Source organism: Trichomycterus rosablanca, chromosome 1 (assembly GCF_030014385.1).
Source record: "Trichomycterus rosablanca isolate fTriRos1 chromosome 1, fTriRos1.hap1, whole genome shotgun sequence".
In the NCBI taxonomy this organism is placed as follows: domain Eukaryota; kingdom Metazoa; phylum Chordata; class Actinopteri; order Siluriformes; family Trichomycteridae; genus Trichomycterus; species Trichomycterus rosablanca.
Window position 1 is genome coordinate 68,003,822 of NC_085988.1, and position 20,588 is coordinate 68,024,409.

The 20,588-nt window shown below is 38.4% G+C and overlaps 2 protein-coding genes across 4 annotated transcripts in view; one reads left to right on the forward strand and one right to left on the reverse strand.

Annotated features, from left to right (window-relative positions):
* The first annotated feature begins 1,895 nt into the window (after positions 1-1,895).
* On the forward strand, positions 1,896-14,021 carry dnai7 (dynein axonemal intermediate chain 7). 3 transcript variants are annotated; one of them, XM_062995547.1, is made up of 15 exons: positions 1,896-1,957; positions 3,202-3,289; positions 3,915-4,006; positions 4,488-4,592; positions 4,757-4,894; positions 6,392-6,526; positions 6,686-6,789; positions 8,301-8,598; positions 9,330-9,441; positions 9,747-9,910; positions 10,525-10,708; positions 11,157-11,371; positions 11,999-12,157; positions 12,333-12,446; positions 13,650-14,021. In XM_062995547.1, the coding sequence occupies exons 1-15, from the start codon at positions 1,955-1,957 to the stop codon at positions 13,923-13,925; spliced, it is 2,187 nt and encodes a 728-aa protein (XP_062851617.1). In that variant the 5' UTR covers positions 1,896-1,954; the 3' UTR covers positions 13,926-14,021. The 3 variants fall into 3 exon arrangements, with proteins under 3 accessions (XP_062851617.1, XP_062851608.1, XP_062851625.1); XM_062995538.1 differs by lacking the exon at positions 1,896-1,957 and having other exon boundaries at positions 3,196-3,289; XM_062995555.1 differs by lacking the exon at positions 1,896-1,957 and having other exon boundaries at positions 3,196-3,289; positions 11,999-12,103.
* Positions 14,022-14,054: 33 nt separating this feature from the next.
* lrmp (lymphoid-restricted membrane protein) overlaps positions 14,055-20,588 on the reverse strand; it is a 38,410-nt gene continuing 31,876 nt past the window's right edge. Inside the window, exons 32-37 of the mRNA XM_062995524.1 lie at positions 20,490-20,536; positions 19,149-19,220; positions 19,015-19,061; positions 18,494-18,583; positions 17,723-17,842; positions 14,055-15,047 (exon numbers count right to left, since the gene is read on the reverse strand). Of these exons, the coding sequence (XP_062851594.1) occupies positions 14,783-15,047; positions 17,723-17,842; positions 18,494-18,583; positions 19,015-19,061; positions 19,149-19,220; positions 20,490-20,536 (641 nt within the window). The 3' untranslated portion in view covers positions 14,055-14,782. The remainder of the gene's footprint in view (positions 15,048-17,722; positions 17,843-18,493; positions 18,584-19,014; positions 19,062-19,148; positions 19,221-20,489; positions 20,537-20,588) is intronic.

The window sequence follows — 20,588 nt, forward strand, 5'->3', positions numbered from 1 at the left end:
GTCACAGCTGTTGTTGTTTTTAAAGTGCTCTATAAATAAAGTTGAGTTGAGTTGAGTTGAAAACCCCAAATTCAGTATCTCAGAAAATTAGAATATTGTGACAAGGTACAATATTGAAGACACCTGGTGCCACACTCTAATCAGCTAATTAACTCACAGCACCTGCAAAGGCCTTTAAATGGTCTCTCAGTCTAGTTCTGTAGGCTACACAATCATGGGGAAGACTGCTGACTTGACAGTTGTCCAAAAGACGACCATTGACACCTTGCACAAGGAGGGCAAGACACAAAAGGTCATTGCTAAAGAGGCTGGCTGTTCACAGAGCTCTGTGTCCAAGCACATTAATAGAGAGGCGAAGGGAAGGAAAAGATGTGGTAGAAAAAAGTGTACAAGCAATAGGGATAACCGCACCCTGGAGAGGATTGTGAAACAAAACCCATTCAAAAATGTGGGGGAGATTCACAAAGAGTGGACTGCAGCTGGAGTCAGTGCTTCAAGAACCACCACGCACAGACGTATGCAAGACATGGGTTTCAGCTGTCGCATTACTTGTGTCAAGCCACTCTTGAACAAGAGACAGCGTCAGAAGCGTCTCGCCTGGGCTAAAGACAAAAAGGACTGCTGAGTGGTCCAAAGTTATGTTCTCTGATGAAAGTAAATTTTGCATTACCTTTGGAAATCAAGGTCCCAGAGTCTGGAGGAAGAGAGGAGAGGCACAGAATCCACATTGCTTGAGGTCCAGTGTAAAGTTTCCACAGTCAATGATGGTTTGGAGTGCCATGTCATCTGCTGGTGTTGGTCCACTGTGTTTTCTGAGGTCCAAGGTCAACGCAGCCGTCTACCAGGAAGTTTTAGAGCACTTCATGCTTCCTGCTGCTGACCAACTTTATGGAGATGCAGATTTCATTTTCCAACAGGACTTGGCACCTGCACACAGTGCCAAAGCTACCAGTACCTGGTTTAAGGACCATGGTATCCCTGTTCTTAATTGGCCAGCAAACTCGCCTGACCTTAACCCCATAGAAAATCTATGGGGTATTGTGAAGAGGAAGATGCGATACGCCAGACCCAACAATTCAGAAGAGCTGAAGGCCACTATCAGAGCAACCTGGGCTCTCATAACACCTGAGCAGTGCCACAGACTGATGGACTCCATGCCACGCCGCATTGCTGCAGTAATCCAGGCAAAAGGAGCCCCAACTAAGTATTGAGTGCTGTACATGCTCATACTTTTCATGTTCATACTTTTCAGTTGGCCAACATTTCTAAAAATCATTTTTTTGTATTGGTCTTAAGTAATCTTCTAATTTTCTGAGATACTGAATTTGGGGTTTTTATTAGTTGTCAGTTATAATCATCAACATTAAAAGAAATAAACATTTGAAATATATCAGTCTGTGTGTAATGAATGAATATAATATACAAGTTTCACTTTTTGAATGGAATTACTGAAATAAATGATGATATTCTAATTTTATGACCAGCACCTGTACACTGAAAATCACAAAGGTGCTGAATTTTGTGAGAGACAGCTTGCATTTCACCACTTTACAAAGCACCTGTTGCTTACGAATGTACTGTCAGACAGCTCTATCTTGTGTTCGTAGATAAGATTACACCAGAAAATGACAATTAGGCCTCTTGGCCGCTAGAGGGCGAAAATAATGACTTTATTGTTGCCAGATTGTGTGTTTTCATTTCAGTTTATTTTATTTGAAAGGGATTAATGACATTGCACTAAAATAATAAAGAGAGGATATACTTTGTTTGTGTAATATATTAATATTAAACATAGTTCATGATTACGTTTTCCAGTAGTAAATTGGTAGCGTTTCAAATACATAATTTAAATTTGATTTCTAAACTGGCAACCCTGACTGAATGAACGTCCCCTCTGCCGTGCTGTTACTATAGCTACTAGACGCTAAACGCGATTGCCTCAGAACAAGTAAACATGGTAAGCAGCTGTACAACAAATATCAGTCAATTTGTTTTATATCATATATTTTATATACTATTATTTAAGAGCTCTTTAAAAGCTGTTTTGCACTGTGTAACTACAAGTAACAAGTTAAAAGTTTACATACAGTACAGGGAGCAGTACAGTACATCATTCTGCTTTGTACCTCACACATTTGAGTTTCTTCAAACGTTTAATATACGTTAAATACGTTTTAATTTTTAAATGTATTAGAAACTGATAGGGCATACATATACATACAGCCTAGTTTATTACTTTTTAGAAAGTTCTGTAATGTCATTCAAATGGGAACAGTCCCCTTTTAATATGGAAAGGTTGTGCAGTGCCAGAGCTGGGGGGGGGGGGGGGGATAATAATCTAGTAATCTAGTGCAGATGGAATGACTTTGTCTTACATACTTATACATGTGTACAGTACAGTGAAATGTTTCTGCATATCCCAGCTGATTTGGAAGTTGGGGTCAGAGAGCAGGGTCAGCCGTTGTATGGCATTCCTGGAGACGAAAGGGTTAGGGGCCTTGCTCAAGGAGCCAGGGTTTAGACCCACAGCCTTCTAATTGATGGCCAAAAGCTCTACCCCTCAGGCTACCACTGTCCCTACTGTTATAATGGTGTTTATGCCACTTGCATTGTATAGAACTTATTGTTTTATAGTATAGTAAACACATATGAATACTTTATTCTTACTCATGTAATGTGGGCTGTCCATGATAGAGCACTAGTCCTACTTTATGTCATTATGAGACATTTAAAGTTGCCATTTTGCCACCTGGTTTACTTTTGAGAGATGCAAGGAAAGCAAAGTACTTACAGAAATCCTGCACAAATGTGGAAAGAGTATCAGCAGCAAGGATCAAACCAAGGTTTCCAAGACTGTAGAGCTGTGTGGTTCCAACACTACCTGCCCCAACACCCTGCTGGCACCAGCAACCTTGCCATGGTTAAAGTTCATTGACTATATAAAAACTGGAACCCATTCATACTTTTTTTTCTAATTTTCTAAAGTAGCTGCTCAGAGTGGTTGTTTATGTTTAATAATTGCTATTTTAATAACTTACATACAGTATAATATCAGTGGCATTGGTAGATCAGTTAACTGTCGAATTATTCATCATCTGAAATGTTGTAATTGTGACAGCACTACTGTAACCTTTTTCCTTTCTTATATCACTCCTCAATGTCAATGCATTTCAATTTATTTATTTCAACTCATTTATGAAGTCTGCAAAGAAGAAAGGAGGAAAACCCAGCAAGGCAGAGAAGGAGAGGCTACAGAAAGAGTTAGAAGAGCAAAGACTCAAGGAGCAAGGTACACTAATACTTTTAATACTATTTACACTATTTATGTAAATGTGACACAACAGGTCTCACATATTAAATCGAAACGGTCAGGTAGGCAAAAAATCTGTTAAAAATGGCATTTTGGTTTTAAAATACTGGACTGTTTTCTTTTTTACAGCACAGTGTATTTTCTCTCAGATTTCCCAGACCTGCTTTAAATTGTTAATACATCTTTTTGTTTACATCCACACTGATTCTTGGGAGAGCTCATCCAGCATACTATAGGCACAATGGGTGCTTTCTATTTGTTTAATTTCTACTAAATTAATTACCTCTTTCCTGCAATTATGATAGGAAATTATACTAATAACAATTACTGTTATTGTTATACATTTAATAAAATATACTTTTAATAATTACATTTTTGATAGATGCAAGATTTATCTAAAAAAAAAAAAAAGCAGTGTATCGTTGTTGTAGAAGCCTTCTAGCTCCTTGGTTCATTAAAGTGCATTTAAAAATTGAGGAATTTGATCAATTCTAAAGAATGTAGAAGCCAGAAATTAAAAAAGGCATTACTTTGTAGTGGTATGCACCAAATCAGATATTATTCACCAGATTTATCTCTTTTTACTGTATCTCTTTTGTGGCAGAGGAGGCTCGCCTGGCTGCTGAGCAAGAAAATCAGGAGAGGCTGGAGAGGGAGCAAAAGGAGGAAGAGGAACGACAAAGGCTTGAGTTAAAAGTAAGGTCCAGTTCTGGCCACTTGCAAAAAGCATGACTGCACTGTCTAACCAGCTCAAAAGGAATCCTTTAACTTTTTTCAGCTTGTTTTCTGTCTTTCTCATTTGTAGTGTTTGCTTACTAATTTAATCTTTAACAATTCTCACATACTAATTGATGAGTGTTATTTTGATTCTTTAAGAAATATGCAAGAGGGTTAGTGAGTGCTAGCATATGCACTTTTAATCATTCTTTCAATTTGGTGGTGTGAAATGTTATATAATGTTATCTAACTTTAAGGCATAACCTTTCAGTGTTTTTCTTAAAGATTATTATTGACTATATTCAGTACATCTCTTGGTCTCTTACCAAGGTCAGGAAAAACACACAAACTGCCCTGTTATGCTAGTGGAAAAATGTCCATCTAATCCAAGAAGCACCAAAACTAGGTCTGCTACAAAAAAAAAGCTTTTTGATAATTGGAATATGTATGTCTGTACCAGGACAGAGAACGAAGGGAGGATGAGCTAAATGAACTGCATCTCATACTTGAGGAAAACCAGAAGGCAGTTAACACATGGGAGGCTTTATCCAAGGAGAAGGCTGAGGTACTGGATTTACTAGTAATGTAAAACATCTGGAGAGAGCAAACTACTATGACATAATTATGTATTTGGAGGGTCGTAATTAAACCCATATTAAAATGTAAATTTGTCCCTAGATTAACACTGTTAGTTAAAGAGTGAATAAACTTCAATCCTGGTTTCTATAGTGGGATCGATACATGATTTGTGATGGCAGTCCAGATCCTGCTGTTCAACCAGAAATCAATGCTTTTATCAGTCTGTGGAAAGAAGACCCAACAGTACAGATTCAGACAGTCTTACAACAATGTGCACTGGCCTTACGGGTAAGTTTATTTAAGTGACCGAAACTAGCTTAAGAAAAATAAAATAGAGCACTTTTAAAGACTTTCTCCACTGAACACCTTTTTCACAGCAATGTCACAGCTGTGAATTGCTATTACTCAAAATCTGAAATATCTGCCATCAACAAGTATTAATTCGTTTTGATTAGTTGTTTGAGCCATCTATGACAGCTAATACAGACAATAGGCTTTTCCAGTAAGTTTTTATTTTGTGCTCCATTTGCAGGCGATTAGCAGATTTCTGTGCCGTTATTTTGTGCCAAAAGTCGACTAAACTACTTGTACTAAAAGTGCTAAAATTTTATTGTAAAAGTCAGTTAGTATGACACTAACAAAATCTATTATTGAATATACAATAACAAATGAGTAACAGTTACATAGGTAGGGTAAATATTACTTAAATATCCAATATAATAACCTCACATTTTAGGATAGGAATCACTTTAAATTACAAAGTAAGTTCAAGCTGTTTTAAAATGCATGTGTTAAATTGCAGCTGAATTTCAATTTCATGAATGAGTAGTAGAAGTAGTTCACTGGACTTTTGGGATGAAAGTAAGCTATAGATTCTTCTTTACAAAAAAAAAAAAATCAGATTATCCCAGGAGCACTTTGGATGTTTAATAAGGTTGAGATCAGGACTTAAGGACACCAGTTTCTTTATTTTTTTTAATTCCACCAATGTTGCTTTGGCAGTTAATCTTGCCTTGCTAAATTACAAACTTCTCTGTACAGGCTGTCTGTCAGAATTCAGTATTATGCAAGATCTCTTTGTACTGTATACAATGCTTTCCTTTTAGCAATTGAGGCCGGATTGGCAGCCCCTACTGCTGAAAAGCACTATCACAACAGTGGTACCACCTTCACATTTTACTGTGGTGATTGCATTACCTGACAAATGTGCCTTTTTAGATTCAGACCATAAAAATTAAAGCTAAACTGTTCAAGATAGTCTCATCAGAAGTCAAGACTTTCTGTAACTATTTTGAGTATTAAAAGTATTTACATCTTGTAAAAAAAAAATTTATGTGCTTTTTTAATACCTATAATATTGTGTTTAAGTTTGTTGACTTTATTTAAAGAGGTAGTCTAGGCAGTGGGCTGTAGTTTCTTTTTACTGTTAAACTGAACTAAGTTCAGAGGTGGGTTTAGTGCCTTTAAGACGGTCTTGTATTGTTCTCCATATTTGTGCTTCTTTGTGATTAGATCACAAAGAAGCACAAGACTTTGATTTGTTTTGTGCAAACTCTGCTATAAAAATTATCATTGTCAATTAAGCAAGAGCAGCTAATACGTAAAGAACTGACATTATATACACTGTTTTTATAGTACTGTTTTCAAGTATTTTGCACAAATAACTGTTGTTTCAGCTTGTGGCTGGATAAAGAGATAACATGCTTTAGAAAGTGGATCTACTGTACTATTCAATTTAGCTGTGATCAAATCCATCTAAGAGCTCTATTGCTTTTGTCTGTTCAGCTAACAGAGGAACTGGAGCTTCTTTTAAATGAGGAGACAGATTCTTCTGTTGCTCAGGTGTATCAGGACACACTTCTGTCTTTGCATCATCTAATCCATGACAAAATCCACCTGGCCACTGAAGAGATCCTTAAGGTAAAAATGCTACTATTTTGCAATAAATTGGACCATTTTTTTAATAGAGTTAATAGTCATGCGGTACATGAGCATAATTAACCATATTGTGTTAGAGCTATCTATGCGTCTTGTTTATAATATTCTTAATGACAATGATATTTATGTGTCTATTATTAGTGGACTAAATCATGTACAGACATTGAGACTGGTAACATGCAGACGGTAGTACAAGATGATAATGTCACTCTGTGCTTGTGGGCTAACCTTAACAAAAATCCTAGGTTAGTGGGTCTTCTAATTTTTAAGATTCCTATTTTATTTAATTCTGTTTTATTTATTCAAGCATTTCTTGTTTCCTTACTTAAACTTTAGATTCCATGATTTGCTACCACTACTAATACTACTACTACTATAATACCTGTGATTTCTAACACTATTAATAATAGAACTGCAATGTTTATGTTTTTTTTTTTAACTACTACTGCCCTGAACTTAATCCTATTTAAGATTTTTGGAATAGATAGGACAGTGGATTGTGACATCTTTAACGTCATCCTTCGGGCAATGGAAACAAATTTCCACATACACAATCTTGTGAAAAGCTGAAGAGTCTGAGCCAAAATCAATGCTCATTGATTACAAAAAGCTTATTATCAGATACATACTGTACATATAGTGTACTTCTACTCTGCTACTGCCACTAAGAATAGTGCAGGTTTTATTATCACTAGTACATCAATTTTGAAAACTATTGTTAAATATGATTATATTCTACCACCACATGTTTACTTTTATTATTACTACTATAAAATTAATTAATTACAGTTAATTATATTACTAGCACAATAAATAATATTACTACTACTACCAGTACTACTTTTAACTACTACTGCTACAACCACGCAACACATTCCAAAAAAAACGTGTAATTAACAGGTGATTGTAAACATGATTAAAACAAAGGTCATTTACACTTACGTGGTGGCAGCAGTGATGTAGAAATTTGTGTAAAATTTTAAGTCAAAAAATTTAACAACGTCAACACTACTGCCTTACACCTTAAGACATGTTTGCAGGAAGAATTGAACAACATAACACCTAAAACATTTCATCGCTTGGTCTTCTCTTTGTCAAAACAAAAAGTGTTGTGAAAAGGTATGGCAACATTACACAGTGATAAATGCTTTACCGTCCCAACTTTTTTTGGACTGTGTTGCTGATTTGTGGTTGTATGATTAATTGCATTAAATTGAATCCAATATTAATCGTAACAGCAGTAAAATGTAGTGGTAGTATATAGTCATAGTTATATGAGAACAGCTTTGAATTGAATGTGTACAGTATATGGCAGTGGCAGATCATTGGTTAAAGCAAGTGAGTAGTGATTAGAAGATTGCTGGTTTAAGCCATTGCTGGTTTAAGCCAAGTTGCCACTGTTGGGACCCTGAGCAAGGCCCCTAACCATCAATTGCTTGCATGGTATTAAGTCTCATATGTAGGTTGCTTTGAAAAAACAACAAATTCCTAAATAATAGAAGGGGTAAAGAACAAATACAAAAAACTTTTTTTTAACAACAAAACAGTTGTGCATATTGAAATGTTCACATTTGTTTAACCTTGTAATGTGGTGTAGGTATGAAAACTAATGGTTTGCTTTGGCTTAAATCTTTTTTAGCGGCTCTTGATCTTAAAATCAAATTGGACTATGGATGTATTAGAGCAACATTTAAAAATAGGCTGATATTTCCATTTCTGCCATGTTTGTTTTTAAACAACGATGTCTCCTGTGAAGATTCAAGGGCTACCATTTCACTGAGGTGGGGCTGGGCTTTGAGCTGCCTAAACAGCTAGCAGTGAGTGACATTGCTGTGCGGATCCTGCATACTCGCTATGACCACCTAAGCCACCTGAGCTACTGGGCAGAACTGCAGAATAAAAGTCCTCTTAAAGAAGCTCTGGAACAAGACACCATACTCACAGAGACCCCCAAAGCATTAGACAGTGAAGAGATTCAGAAGGAAGGAGAGGTCAGAGAGAGCCTACAGCAAAAAGAGGATGATCTTCAGTCACTTAAATCTGATGGAAAGAAGGTATGTACTGTAAAGGTGATGTAACAAATACATGAGGTCTCTAGGCAGAAATATTAGTAACCTTTACAGATAGCAAACGTTACTACAAAATGGTAAAATTAATTAGATTTTTTACTCTCAATAGGTTGCACATCTTGACAAATAAAACCATGCCAGTAGTTGTTGGGCTGATTTAAGGTGTGTGGAAAACACAAAGTAACAGTATATCAGAAATAAAGCTGTACCCATTTGGTCAGAAGTAAGATGTCATAGAGTTGCCAAAGACTGTTACTCTCTAAAGAATTGGTCAAATTTGCTTAGCCAACAGTTTATATAAATGCTCAGCAACCCCCAAATCAACAGGTACTGGAGGTAAATGCAGCCCAAAGCTGCACTTATTTATTGTCATTGTTCATTTGGGAATTAATTAAAATCAGAACAACAACCAAACGTAAGCATTCAGATGAACAATTCAGAACAAGCTATTTGAATTTCTAACAAGACAGGGTACATTTACAAAAATAACTGCTCCATTTAGATTGCACTCAAGGTTTAGTGGCTACAGAGAACTCATGTTAAAGTACTATGAAGTTAATTATGTAGTAGTAATGTTATTTAAATAGTAAAATAGTATGTCTACATGTATGCCAGTATGTTATCTTTTGTGCTTCACTGCCTAACAGAACACAACGATCAAACTCGAAGAGATTTGCCCATTTTGATATGTTGGAGTGTCGATGTGTGTTTCTCAGAGTGTTTTGAGTGTGCACTCAGCTAAATCGGAGAGGAAGAGCTCTTCACTCAAGCAAGGGGAGGAGGTAGAGGGTCATTCAGAGAGCATCATGGCCTTTGGAGGAGGAGCAGGTTAGATAACACATTTCACCTTCTCTTGTTCCCTCAAATACGCAAAAGATTTATCAAGATTACAAAAACATTGATGTTGGCAAGCCATGTCTGGCCAAGGATAATAGTGTCCTTTCATTAGCTGTCTAAAAGTTCATTTCATTTTCTTCAAAAATAAGAGGTTTCACTGTATTAGAGTGCAGGCCCTGTGATTCTATAGCACTTTTCTCAGGCTTACAATGCCGAGTGTTTTGATAGAAGTAATCTTTCTCAGGCATGTTAGCGTGTGGCTTTGGCTCAAACCTGAAACTCTTAATACTCACCAGATGAGGCAGACCCCACCCCTGCTGTAGTGGAGCCAGTGGCTGACAGTGCTGAGGTGCATATAGTGGATCTGAGGCAGTACACACCGCTGGGTGGAGTCTACTACTTTGACGTTTTCCACTTACCACCACAGGCTTATACAGTCAATGGCTGGGAGATCAGACAGGTAAGGGTCATACATCCACAGGTCTGACACAGCTATGCTTGCTAACCTTTTATAAATGAAAGGTTATGCAGATGCTCAATTTTAAGTAAGATTGGAAAATGTATAAATAAAATAAGCTAAAGTGTGTTGACTATAAGGAACAGGCATAAAATAGCTGCAGTGGTCTGTTAGGCTAGCCCACCAGATTTAAACCCAGACCTCGACAGTGCTATCAGTCAGCGGGGCGTCGACACAGATATGGCAGGCTATGTCTGAAGGAGGGGTAGCCAACGCCCTGTAATGCCTTGGCACCCTGTCCAGAGTATTTCTGTTTTGCACCCAGTGTTTCCTGGTAGAACCTGACCCGCCTCAACCCTGACCAGGATAAAGTGGTTGATGAAAATGAATTGATATGCCAACAAATTATTTGGAAGTCATAGAAAACCATTTATTTTTTTAAACCCTCTCTTTTATCAAAGAGTATGTTCAGTTGTGGCTTACACACAGGCTATGTTTGGGAACACAACCTTGAAATGTACTCCTGCCCTTGTTTTATTGTTTACCTGCACCTGAACCACCTGAACATCTGGACAATAAATGTTTGTTTGTCTTTGTGTTTGTGGGTGTTCTCAAAGATACTAGACACAGGTCTTCAGGTCTTTCAGTATCCACCAGAAGAAAGTCAGGCGGATGACCCTGTCCTGGAGAAGCAGGATGAAAGCAAAACACACTCCACCACACCTGTAGGGGTCACTATAGCGCTGCCAGAATCTGTGGTCTTTCTAGTAGAACCACAAATTGCCCGATGGGATCCCGAGGGTAAGTAACATGGGGACAGGGTTTGGCTGGTTGGAAGTTTGTGTTCCTATCTTAAGTTTGTATCTCTATGGACAAGATTTAAAAGTGGGACCACCCACTGTAGGGTCTTCCCAATTAGAAAGTAAATGAAAGTGTAAATGACAGAGCTTTTTGCTCTGAAATAATTAATATAAAACAATAAATTCCTTTTGGTGTGGAAAAGGAGACTATCTATTATTTCCATTAATCATTTAATATATGGACATGTCCGAGCACAGCGCACTTTGCGTCAGTCCTTACCATGTGAGCTTGAACTCAGAGACATAGGCAACTTGAAGCTTAAAATACAGCCTTCACTTTGTCTGAACAATTAAATACACTTTTCCCTAAATCCTTACAAATCCCTCATTTCCTTGTAATAGTCAGAGATGAATATACCTCAATTCTGCATCATCTGATGTGGTTGTAGGCCAGCACTGGCGAACAGATGGAATAACAGAGATATCGTACAATGGCGAGGAACACATCATCTCCTTTAAGATGGAATCCTTCTATGCATTCACTCTGCTACAGGAGACGCACATCAACATGCCCTTTCAAAGCTGGGAGCTTAGGCCGCTGGGTGAGAACTCTGCCATGCTCACCATCACTGCGTCTCTTACTGAAGTCAGCATCACAATCAGTGTAAGTAAACTTTATGTGCACTGTATGCTGTCTCCTGTCTAGTTTTAGAGGAACTATTTACTTTACATCATCCAACATCAGTGTCTGTGCTACTTTAAGAAAAAGGAGGAGTGGAGGCTGTAGAAGCTGAGGAAAGGTTGGGGTATGGGTGAACAGACTTCTTAATAACCACTGGTTTGAAAAGGGATGTTCAACAAGCTCATGCCCACAAAGCAGTGTTTTGCTGTTTGAATATTACATTCAATAAATAATTCAAGCATTTATTCATTGTCTGTTTTTACAACCACTTTTTCCTGGTCAGGGTTGTGGTGGGTCTGGTTCATTAGACAAAAGGAAGAAAACAGGCAGGACAGGTTTAGTCCATAATAGGGCAAACGCATACAAATTCACTCTTGCACTTGCAACTAGTAAACTCTTTCAATAGCTCCAGTTGGTATGACTGCATGCCTTTGGACTTGTGGAAAGAAAACCCACAAACACAGGGAGAACATGCAAACTCCACTCAGAAAGGACCCTGGCCATCCAGTCAGGGGAATCAAACCCAGGCCTTTCTTGTTGTGAGGAGTTGGAGACCATGGCATATATTAGATAAACAATGGGATTTGGGTATTGTTATTTTTGCTCCAGGGAAATCAATGCAAGCTTCAGATGGACCAGGCTCCTGAACTGACCAGCATTCTGGACAAATGGATGAGCTTTCCTTCTCTAAAGACAGCCATGAGACGCTCCGGAGTAAGCATATTCATAAATGAGTACTCAGACAAGTATGTTGCAGTTAGTACTAAGGTAATTATTTTAATTCATTACTGCTTGTTTTAAATATTAGAACATGTTCAGTTTAAAGACCAGTAGCACCTTCATTAGTAAATTGCTAATGGCTGTAGACTAAACTGCTTAAATGTTCCAGTTCAGTGAACTTGTTTCTTTGCTGTTCACTGTGTGTGTTCTGTCCTCTTGACAGGATCCACTGATAGAGCATGCAGTGTATGAGCAGATGGCACTGCTGTCCTCAGCCTTTGCTTTCTCTTGGAGCCAGTGGAACTCACAGTGTGGACAGGAGCATCTTGTCTTTCAGGTACACACACACACCCATGGGTTATTTTTTTTTTTTTACTTTTGCACCTAGGCACTGGGTGCAAGGTGCACAATCTTGGAAGTGTGGAAGGTTAACATTCAGTGAGCAGAAAAAAGCTCTAGTCTCTAATGGGGTTAACTTTACACCAAGTGTTTAGGATGTGTTCCTAATAAAAAGGTCAGTAAGTTAGTAGTTAAAAATCCCAGCAACTCAGCTGTACATTATACACTCATACCAATACAACATACAAAGCAGGTATGCATATACGTACAAGTATGCATTAATGTTAATTATTAAGGAATAGGAGTAGGAATAATTTAATAAACTCCATAGACAGTGTTGTTATTACCTGACATTACTGAAAGTGTCAATAATTCTGAATCGGGCTGTTACAACAACTGATGGCATATCTTGGCAGGTATACTATACCAATTACCTTGTATACCATGATGTCCACATGTTTTTTTTTAACTTTATCTTACTGTTGTCCATCAATTGTTACTTAGTTTCTTGTGCAATATTGACCAAACCCTCACAAGTCACCATAATATACAGCAGTGGTTCTCAACAAGGGGGCAGAAGGCCTCAGCAAGCCTAGAGGGGGGTGTTGTTGCAATTAATTAAGAAAAATAAAAAATAATGGGACGAGAAAATCGACAGGCTATTGGCATATGGGAGATTTCCTGTAATGTCAAATAGATCTATTTTAAACTGCCTATAGCCTATGTTGGGACTTTGAGAACGGACACAAGAAGAGTAAGCTAAGGAAGCTTTTACCACCAGTTCACCAGAAGTAAATCCACTACCTCAACCAAAATCAGAAAATACCTTTAATTAATCAAATTTTCCATGAGCAAAAACACAATACCTTTTGCCTTCTTTGCCGATAGTGTTTTTGAAAGAATTGAATGTCAAGGGGGTCCCAAAATATATTTTTTTTAACACAGGGGGGTCTAGGAAAAAGAAGGTTGAAAACCACTGATATACAGGACATATTCCTGAACAAATCGCAATCACCATTTTTAGAAAACTACTTTATCCTGATGTGTTATAAAGTGCCTTAAGTGATCAGAAAGGCAGACAAATATAAACATTTAATGGCTGTTTATTTACTAAAATCTGTACACATGGAGTTGTAAAGAATTTATAAAATGTTAATAGCAATTGTTGTAACTTTTTTTCCTAATACCTGAACCTCTTAAGGCTTGCAAGCAGCTGGAGGCAGGGCCTGTACCAGACAGGGACTTGTCTCTGTACCTGCTGGGTGCTCAGAGGAGTCAGCAGTTAAAGATGGTGGAAAGCAGTACTGAATTCTCACCAGAGCTGGCTGAGGGAACAGAGTTCCACTCCACGCTTTTGCACATGCTCAGAGACACCATGAGCCCGGAGGGGCGTGACAGGGTTAACCACGTCCACCACCTCTTTGTTGAAACGGTGCGAGGACTGCTGTTCAGCACCCGCGTCCTTACTTTCTCCTGAGTACATGCTGTATGTAAATTCTGCACTGCTGGATAGAGAAATTACAGTGCACTCTTGTTTCATTTTATTAAACATCAAAATAAAAATGTAAATAAATATGTTGGTGTTAGAAACTTGCAATAAAGTGGTGTTTTATTATTACTCAGATTTTTTTGTGACACTATGACATATTGGGTGCTATTTTAAATTTACAGATGATGTTTATAGCGTTTTGTATGGCTATGTAGAATTTGGTAATCTGGTATCCCTACTCTTGTAGCCAAGGCAACCAAGTAAAAATAATCAATAATAATAATGGGCAACTTTGCCTATATGATTAGTCAAGTCCAACATAATTCACCATGTTGTGATTGTGACTGGATCACTTACTTTATTGTGTATAGGTTGTTTTTCCTCATCTTTGGAACATACAGAATGATGAATTATTAACAGTGCACATCAAACCTAGAACTTAATGTGAAAAACTAAAAACAGAAGATTATTAAAAGCACAGCCAGTTCCTCTTACTCTAAAGTAATAAAAATTTTAAAATAATAACTTAGATTTCACTTCTAAACAGCAAAAAAAAAACCTGCGGTTCATTAATTAGTAATCCTTCAGTAAAAAACGTCCTTCAGAGTGCTGGATAGGGATGTTGGGGGATTAACAAGCCGTCCTCTGATGCCGTCCTCTCTCCATCATCATGTCCGAAAGGAAAAAAGGTCACATGATATAATTTAACGGTGCACTTAGTGGTACCAGTCCTGCACCAGTACAGTTTCTGCAGATGCTTTATTTTCAAAACCAGGTCTTCTGATGCAAGCTACAACCCAGTCCATCAAAGAGAGCCGAAGTGCCGATGGGATGAAGCTGTTGATTCAAACAGGAGGCCGGCCATTGTGACGGAGCCCCGTAAAGGGCCACAGAATCTGCTGGATCGTCATCCAGGAGTCGCCGGTACCCACGGGGGCTGCGTTCACAGCCGGCTGTAACAGCAGCTTGCCCAACAGCATAAGAAAGCCAACCAGCAAAATTAAAATGGCCAACCAGGAACAAGGATTGGCGTTCGTGGCATCAGATGGTTCTGTGTTCTGCGTTTTTGCTGTCACAGGTGCGGCCTTTTCTGTCGTAGGACTCGGATTGCTGTTTGTAGTGAGAGATAAAAGAAAAAGTCAGTAAAGTGACATGGAAACCACACAGCACATATAAAGTAACAGTCAAGAGGAATGCAGTGGTACAGCAGTGCATGTCAGCTCAGTCTGCAACAGAAAAGCAAATGAATTATTTTTGGAACATGATAGCATGAGATTGTAGAAGAAAGTGACTCAACACTGATTTCAGTGGATCAGTTGAAACTGGGTTGTGGATCAAAGTAGATTGATTACCAGACATGTCCCTAAAAAAACTCATTTTAATCTATTCAAAGTCATCTTAATTCAGCAATAAAATGCAACTGCTAACCCAACAACACCCGGCCGGGCAACTACACAGACATGATTGGCTATGTCTAAGGGTGGGAGAACCAAAGGGATTCCTCACTGCTCCCACAACTGCAATGTCTGATGGAATAAGGGAGAATTTTTAGGGCAAGCAGTAGCCTAGTGGTTAAGGTAGTGGACTAGTAACCAGAAGGTTGCCGGTTCAAGCCCCACCACTGCCAGGTTGCTGCTGTTGGGCCCTTGAGCAAGGCCCTTAACACTCAATTGCTCACACTGTATACTGTAACGTAAGTCGCTTTGGATAAAAGCGTCTGCTAAATGCCGAAAATGTAATGTAAATGTAAATAAGTGCCTGACTGTGCACAATACTGATCCCTGCATGAACCTGCCTCATGCAGGTGAAAAGAAGCAGTTGGCTACTGCACATATGCCAGAGGGGGTATGTGTAAGGTACAACTCTCCTCTGCAGGGTTTTAAACATACTATTATAAAAACTACAATTATGTAAAAGAAAACTATTATTAATACTACTACTATTAGATAATATGAAAAGGGTAACATGGGTTTGGCCATGTCAAACAAAACAATTATTTTATCTGTTGATTTGTGCTGCTTTTTTAAGGCAGCACACATTTTTAATGGGGGACCGTTCTGGTCTACGAAACCACATTGTTGTAACACACAGGATGTGGCTTGGCAGGAACATCCCAGAAAATTACATCATCTAGATGACACCACATGTAGCTCCCAAATGCAAATGTACCCATCAGCAATGTTGGTTCATTTACAGATGTGCAAGTTACCAATTGTCACTGAGACTAAGGCTTCCTTATATCATAACAGTAGATGGATTTGCCTGGGAAACAAAGCATCAATTCTTTTCAAACAAATTGACAGGTAGATTCATTAGACCACAGCACACGTTTCTATTTTAAATCAGTTCATCTGAAGCCCAGAGAAGTCGGTGGCATTTCTGCATGTTGTTGATATATGGATGCCACTTTACATGTTACGTTTTAATGTAATGGAGTAACTGAAGTTCCCAGATATTAATTCTTGGTTATCCACTTTGCACATCTGCACAGCAATTTCTTTCATAATATTTAGGTCTGAAGATAATAAACCCCCACAAGTTCTTAAGTGTGCCCTTTTTTGCAAATCTTTGACCCCTTGTTTGCATGTGAATGACTGATCAGTGTAAAGCCACAGTGCCGCTCTATGCTTAGAATTATGCAGGAAACAATAAAGATGCATCAGCAAACAGCCTGGCTGTGGGCTGCCAAATTGGTGCCGTTTAGAAAAAGCAAACAGAATCACAAAACACTACTGTGGAGTTCAAGTGCTCACATGAAATGCTGCTGAATAATAAATAAATGTGTGATGAATTATAAAATCTTGCTGTTTGTAGGCAGCTCGAGTCGTTGAGTGGTTTACAGCTCAACTGCATTTTATAACATGATAACATGATAACATATTTTATCTGAATATTTTTGTATTGTTAAAGCCAAAGTAATTATACACACAGTTGCAAATCAATGAAACCTTTGGAACTGCTTGCACTGATAAACGTATAAAATTATAAGTGAACTATGAACATTAAATAATTTTTGTCTTCATTTAGAACACCAATTATTTATTCAAAAGAAAGTTAAGCTTTTGGCTAATGACTTCCAAAACGTTGTGTTTGGATCGTAAGATGTATTTTTTGCGTGGGCTGTGCTCTGTTAATGCATAACAAATTAAGAACACAAGGTCCAACTCCGCTCTTTTGGGGGGGTTTTTCTAAGTAAAACAAGCTGCAATCTTTCAGGAGTAAAGATAAATGGTAAAGATACAAAAAGCTACAAAATCTAATGACCAATAATCACAAAAACATTTTGGAAAGATCATCATGTTTTAAAGCTGGTTTGCTCCCTGAGGGCCTAAACAGCAAGGCACCAAGTAAGAGCTTACCATTGTTAACTTCTGGAATGAAATGTGCAAATCTGTGGTACTTTCTTTAGGAAGAAAGTGTCTGCCTATTCTGACTTGTAAAAAAAATCAGACCAATGCTATGTGCAATTAATGCAAAAAATCTGACATTTCAAATTGTTCACAAAATGTTACACATTACTACTATAAATCACTGCTATCGTTTGCAACACATGAAAACCACAGTAATTCCTTCGAGGTGATACTAAACAGAAAAAAATCAGTCCTCAGCTGGTAATTTAACTAAGACAGGAAGCTGATATGTTAGAGCATTACAATGAATTATTGATTAGCATTTCGAACGTTTTCTTTCTGATTTGAAAGCAAGAGAGCTGCTGTAAGAAAAGCTATGCGTAAGCGTTTAGTGTGATAGCAAAAACACGTAAAAACACGTAAAAACACACTGACGTCTTGGCGGGCATAACAAACGAGGTGATTTTGTTTCCCAGCTCTGTTAGACTAGACCTTCTCTTCTTCAGCTGCTCGTGTGGGTTTGCCTCAGAGTGTGAACCTGCATCACACCCATACCTGCACACAGGTTACAACACTGAATCCATCACTACCGACCAATAGCCATGTTGGCTTTATTAAACATGTACTAGCAAGAAACACTTCATCTAAAAATGATTAGGTGGCTAAATGTAGTAGGGTCACACTACAAACTTATAGTGTCATTCATGGGCCGCTCAGGTGGCCTGTTGTTCAGATATGGGCGGGACTAAGCCGGATGGGGTCTCTCTCCCATGACTGGTGCAATTACGACCTCTGCTGGCTGATTGATGGCGCCTGCACAGAGATGAGAAAAGAGTGCTCTCATGGTGTGTCTCTTCGTACACAACGCTGAGCTGCACTCCACTCGTCAAAGTGTAAGTGATAAGACGCATACGGCATGCTGCCCACGTGTTGGAGGGGGCGTGGGTTAGCTTCGTTCTCCTCAATCAGAGCAGGGATCAGCATTGGTGGAGAGGAAGCATGACGCAATCGGGCAATTGGACGCACTAAATAGGAGAAAAAGCATAAACAAAAAAAACAAAAAAAACAAAAAAAAGTGTAATTCATGCATATTTTATTTACCAGCCTTGGCATTTTCAGATGAAGTGTTTCTGTAATGGCTTTTGATGGATGACAAAATGAGTGCGAGAGGCAGGAGGCGAAGACGGTCGGCATGGCAATTCTTACCTAAAAGAAGGCACATCAGTCTCAGCCCAACTTCCCGAACTAAAGAAACGCTTTAATGGTGCCCGCTGAGCGCTGTTCCCCACCATGTTCCTGTGAAGCGTTACACACACACACCGTCTCAAAGTGCCGGGGTGTTAAATGGTGTGACAGCATGGCCTGAATGCCTCAAACCTACCTTGATGATAGTGTCTGATCCAGAATCAGCCCTCCAAAGTCTTATTTTTTAAAGTGAGGGCCAAAGGTCCCCTTTTTCCCCCCAGATTTAGATGTAAGTATATTTATACTTGCTAGTATATTTAGATCTACATGTGTTTTTTTTAAAAAAAAAAGACTTTATTCATAGTATAGAACGTGTTTATGTTGCTTAACCTGTTGTTTGCTACATTATGTAAAGTTGTCTTCTATAAAAATCCCTTCGTAATTCAACTGCACACTGTAGATCTGTAGCTGTAAATTAAAAATATTACACCAGTTCTTGTTTTAAGCTCTGTTTTACAAAATAAATGAAAAATCCCACTTACTTAGGTGATTTAGAAGAAAGCTTGTCTGCATCTGTTCCATCCTTAGCCTGTGGATTAAAATACATTTCACATGTTCACTCTAAAACAGTACTAGACAGAAATAATCTCAGCTTTAAGACAACCGATTTACCCACCATGTCAGCAGGCGTCTGTCCGCCTTCAGCACGGCCCATGGCAGCTTGGCTAATGCGACGGGAAGATGCCAACTATAGACAGAACATACAAAATACAGATGGTCAGCAGAAGACTTCTGGTACACAGAGCATTTCTATTATTGGATAATAGTTCATTTAAGATAGTTCATTTTTTTGTTTTTGCTTTGTACAGCTAAGTCTCGGCGTTCGACTGCTGTGTAATGGACTAGTAAACATAAATCATCAGGTTTTTTAATTTAATTTGCTTCCTCTGTAAAATCAGGTGCAGGTTTTACCAGTACAAAGAAGAGGCTCTCAAAAGTCTCTTATAACTGGATGTTTAAAGGCAGTTGTAAAGGAAAAACCTTTTTGAAAAACTCTCAAGTATTTTTTGTAAGTAAACCATATAAATCCGTCCAGCTTGTGTTGGCCAGCTGCAGTGGGAAAGGGGTGTTAGAGCTATACTGGTGCTCCACCAGTGTTAGGAAACTTAATGCTGGTTTTTGTCTTTAGTTTGCCATCTGTCTTTACTTTTAATGGCAACAAGTAAGAAAATGCATCCACATTACATAAAAATAGAACTGGAGGTAAAAAAAGTTTCATGATGATTCTAATGAACCCATATCTGATGAATCTGACTACTGTCAGTGCCTGATGGGATGTGGGAGTAACTTGTAAATCACATATTCTTGATGGCAAATGACTTAAGCTTTAATAACAGGTCATTTTGGATATTTTGGGCTTCCTGTAAAAGTGATTGTTTATGGGCGGCTTGGGTGATGCGGTAAAATACGCCAGCCTTCCAGTGTTAGGATCTTTAGCTCTTGAGTTCGGCCAGGTGCTTATGCAGACACACAATTGGCTGAATAGGGATTCCTAATAACTGCTGCAACTACAGCTCTGCTGGCTAATCAATGGTGCCTGCACGATGAGATGGGAAATAAAGGAGAACGGTGCGTGACTCTTAGTGCTCAAAACTGTTTCCATTTGAACCCGTCTCGTGCATGTGAAAAGATGCGGCCAGTACTGCACGTATCGGAGGCGGCATTTGACAGTTGCGACCCTCCTTGGTCAGGAGTTGAGGTCAGAAGCACTAAAGGTGAATTACAATGGATTAGATTGAAAGGAAAATTGGGAAAAAATGCATAAATACAAAAAGAAAGAGATTGTTTATATGCTGTGTGCTATCTGCTTATATGCTACAGTTACTGTGGATAAAGCTTAGGTTTAAAAATGTACTCTTTAAAGCACAGGCAAGCAAACTGATGTAAAAGGATGTAAATGACTACATAGTATTATTTACTCTTTAGAGCTTAAATTAATCTTTCTGTATGCACCCACCTTGTAAAACTGGTTGGCTATTGGCTTTTTGATTTTCACATCCTCTGCTGTTAAACAAAGAATACATCACATTTAAAGAAATCAAAGCACCACATGATG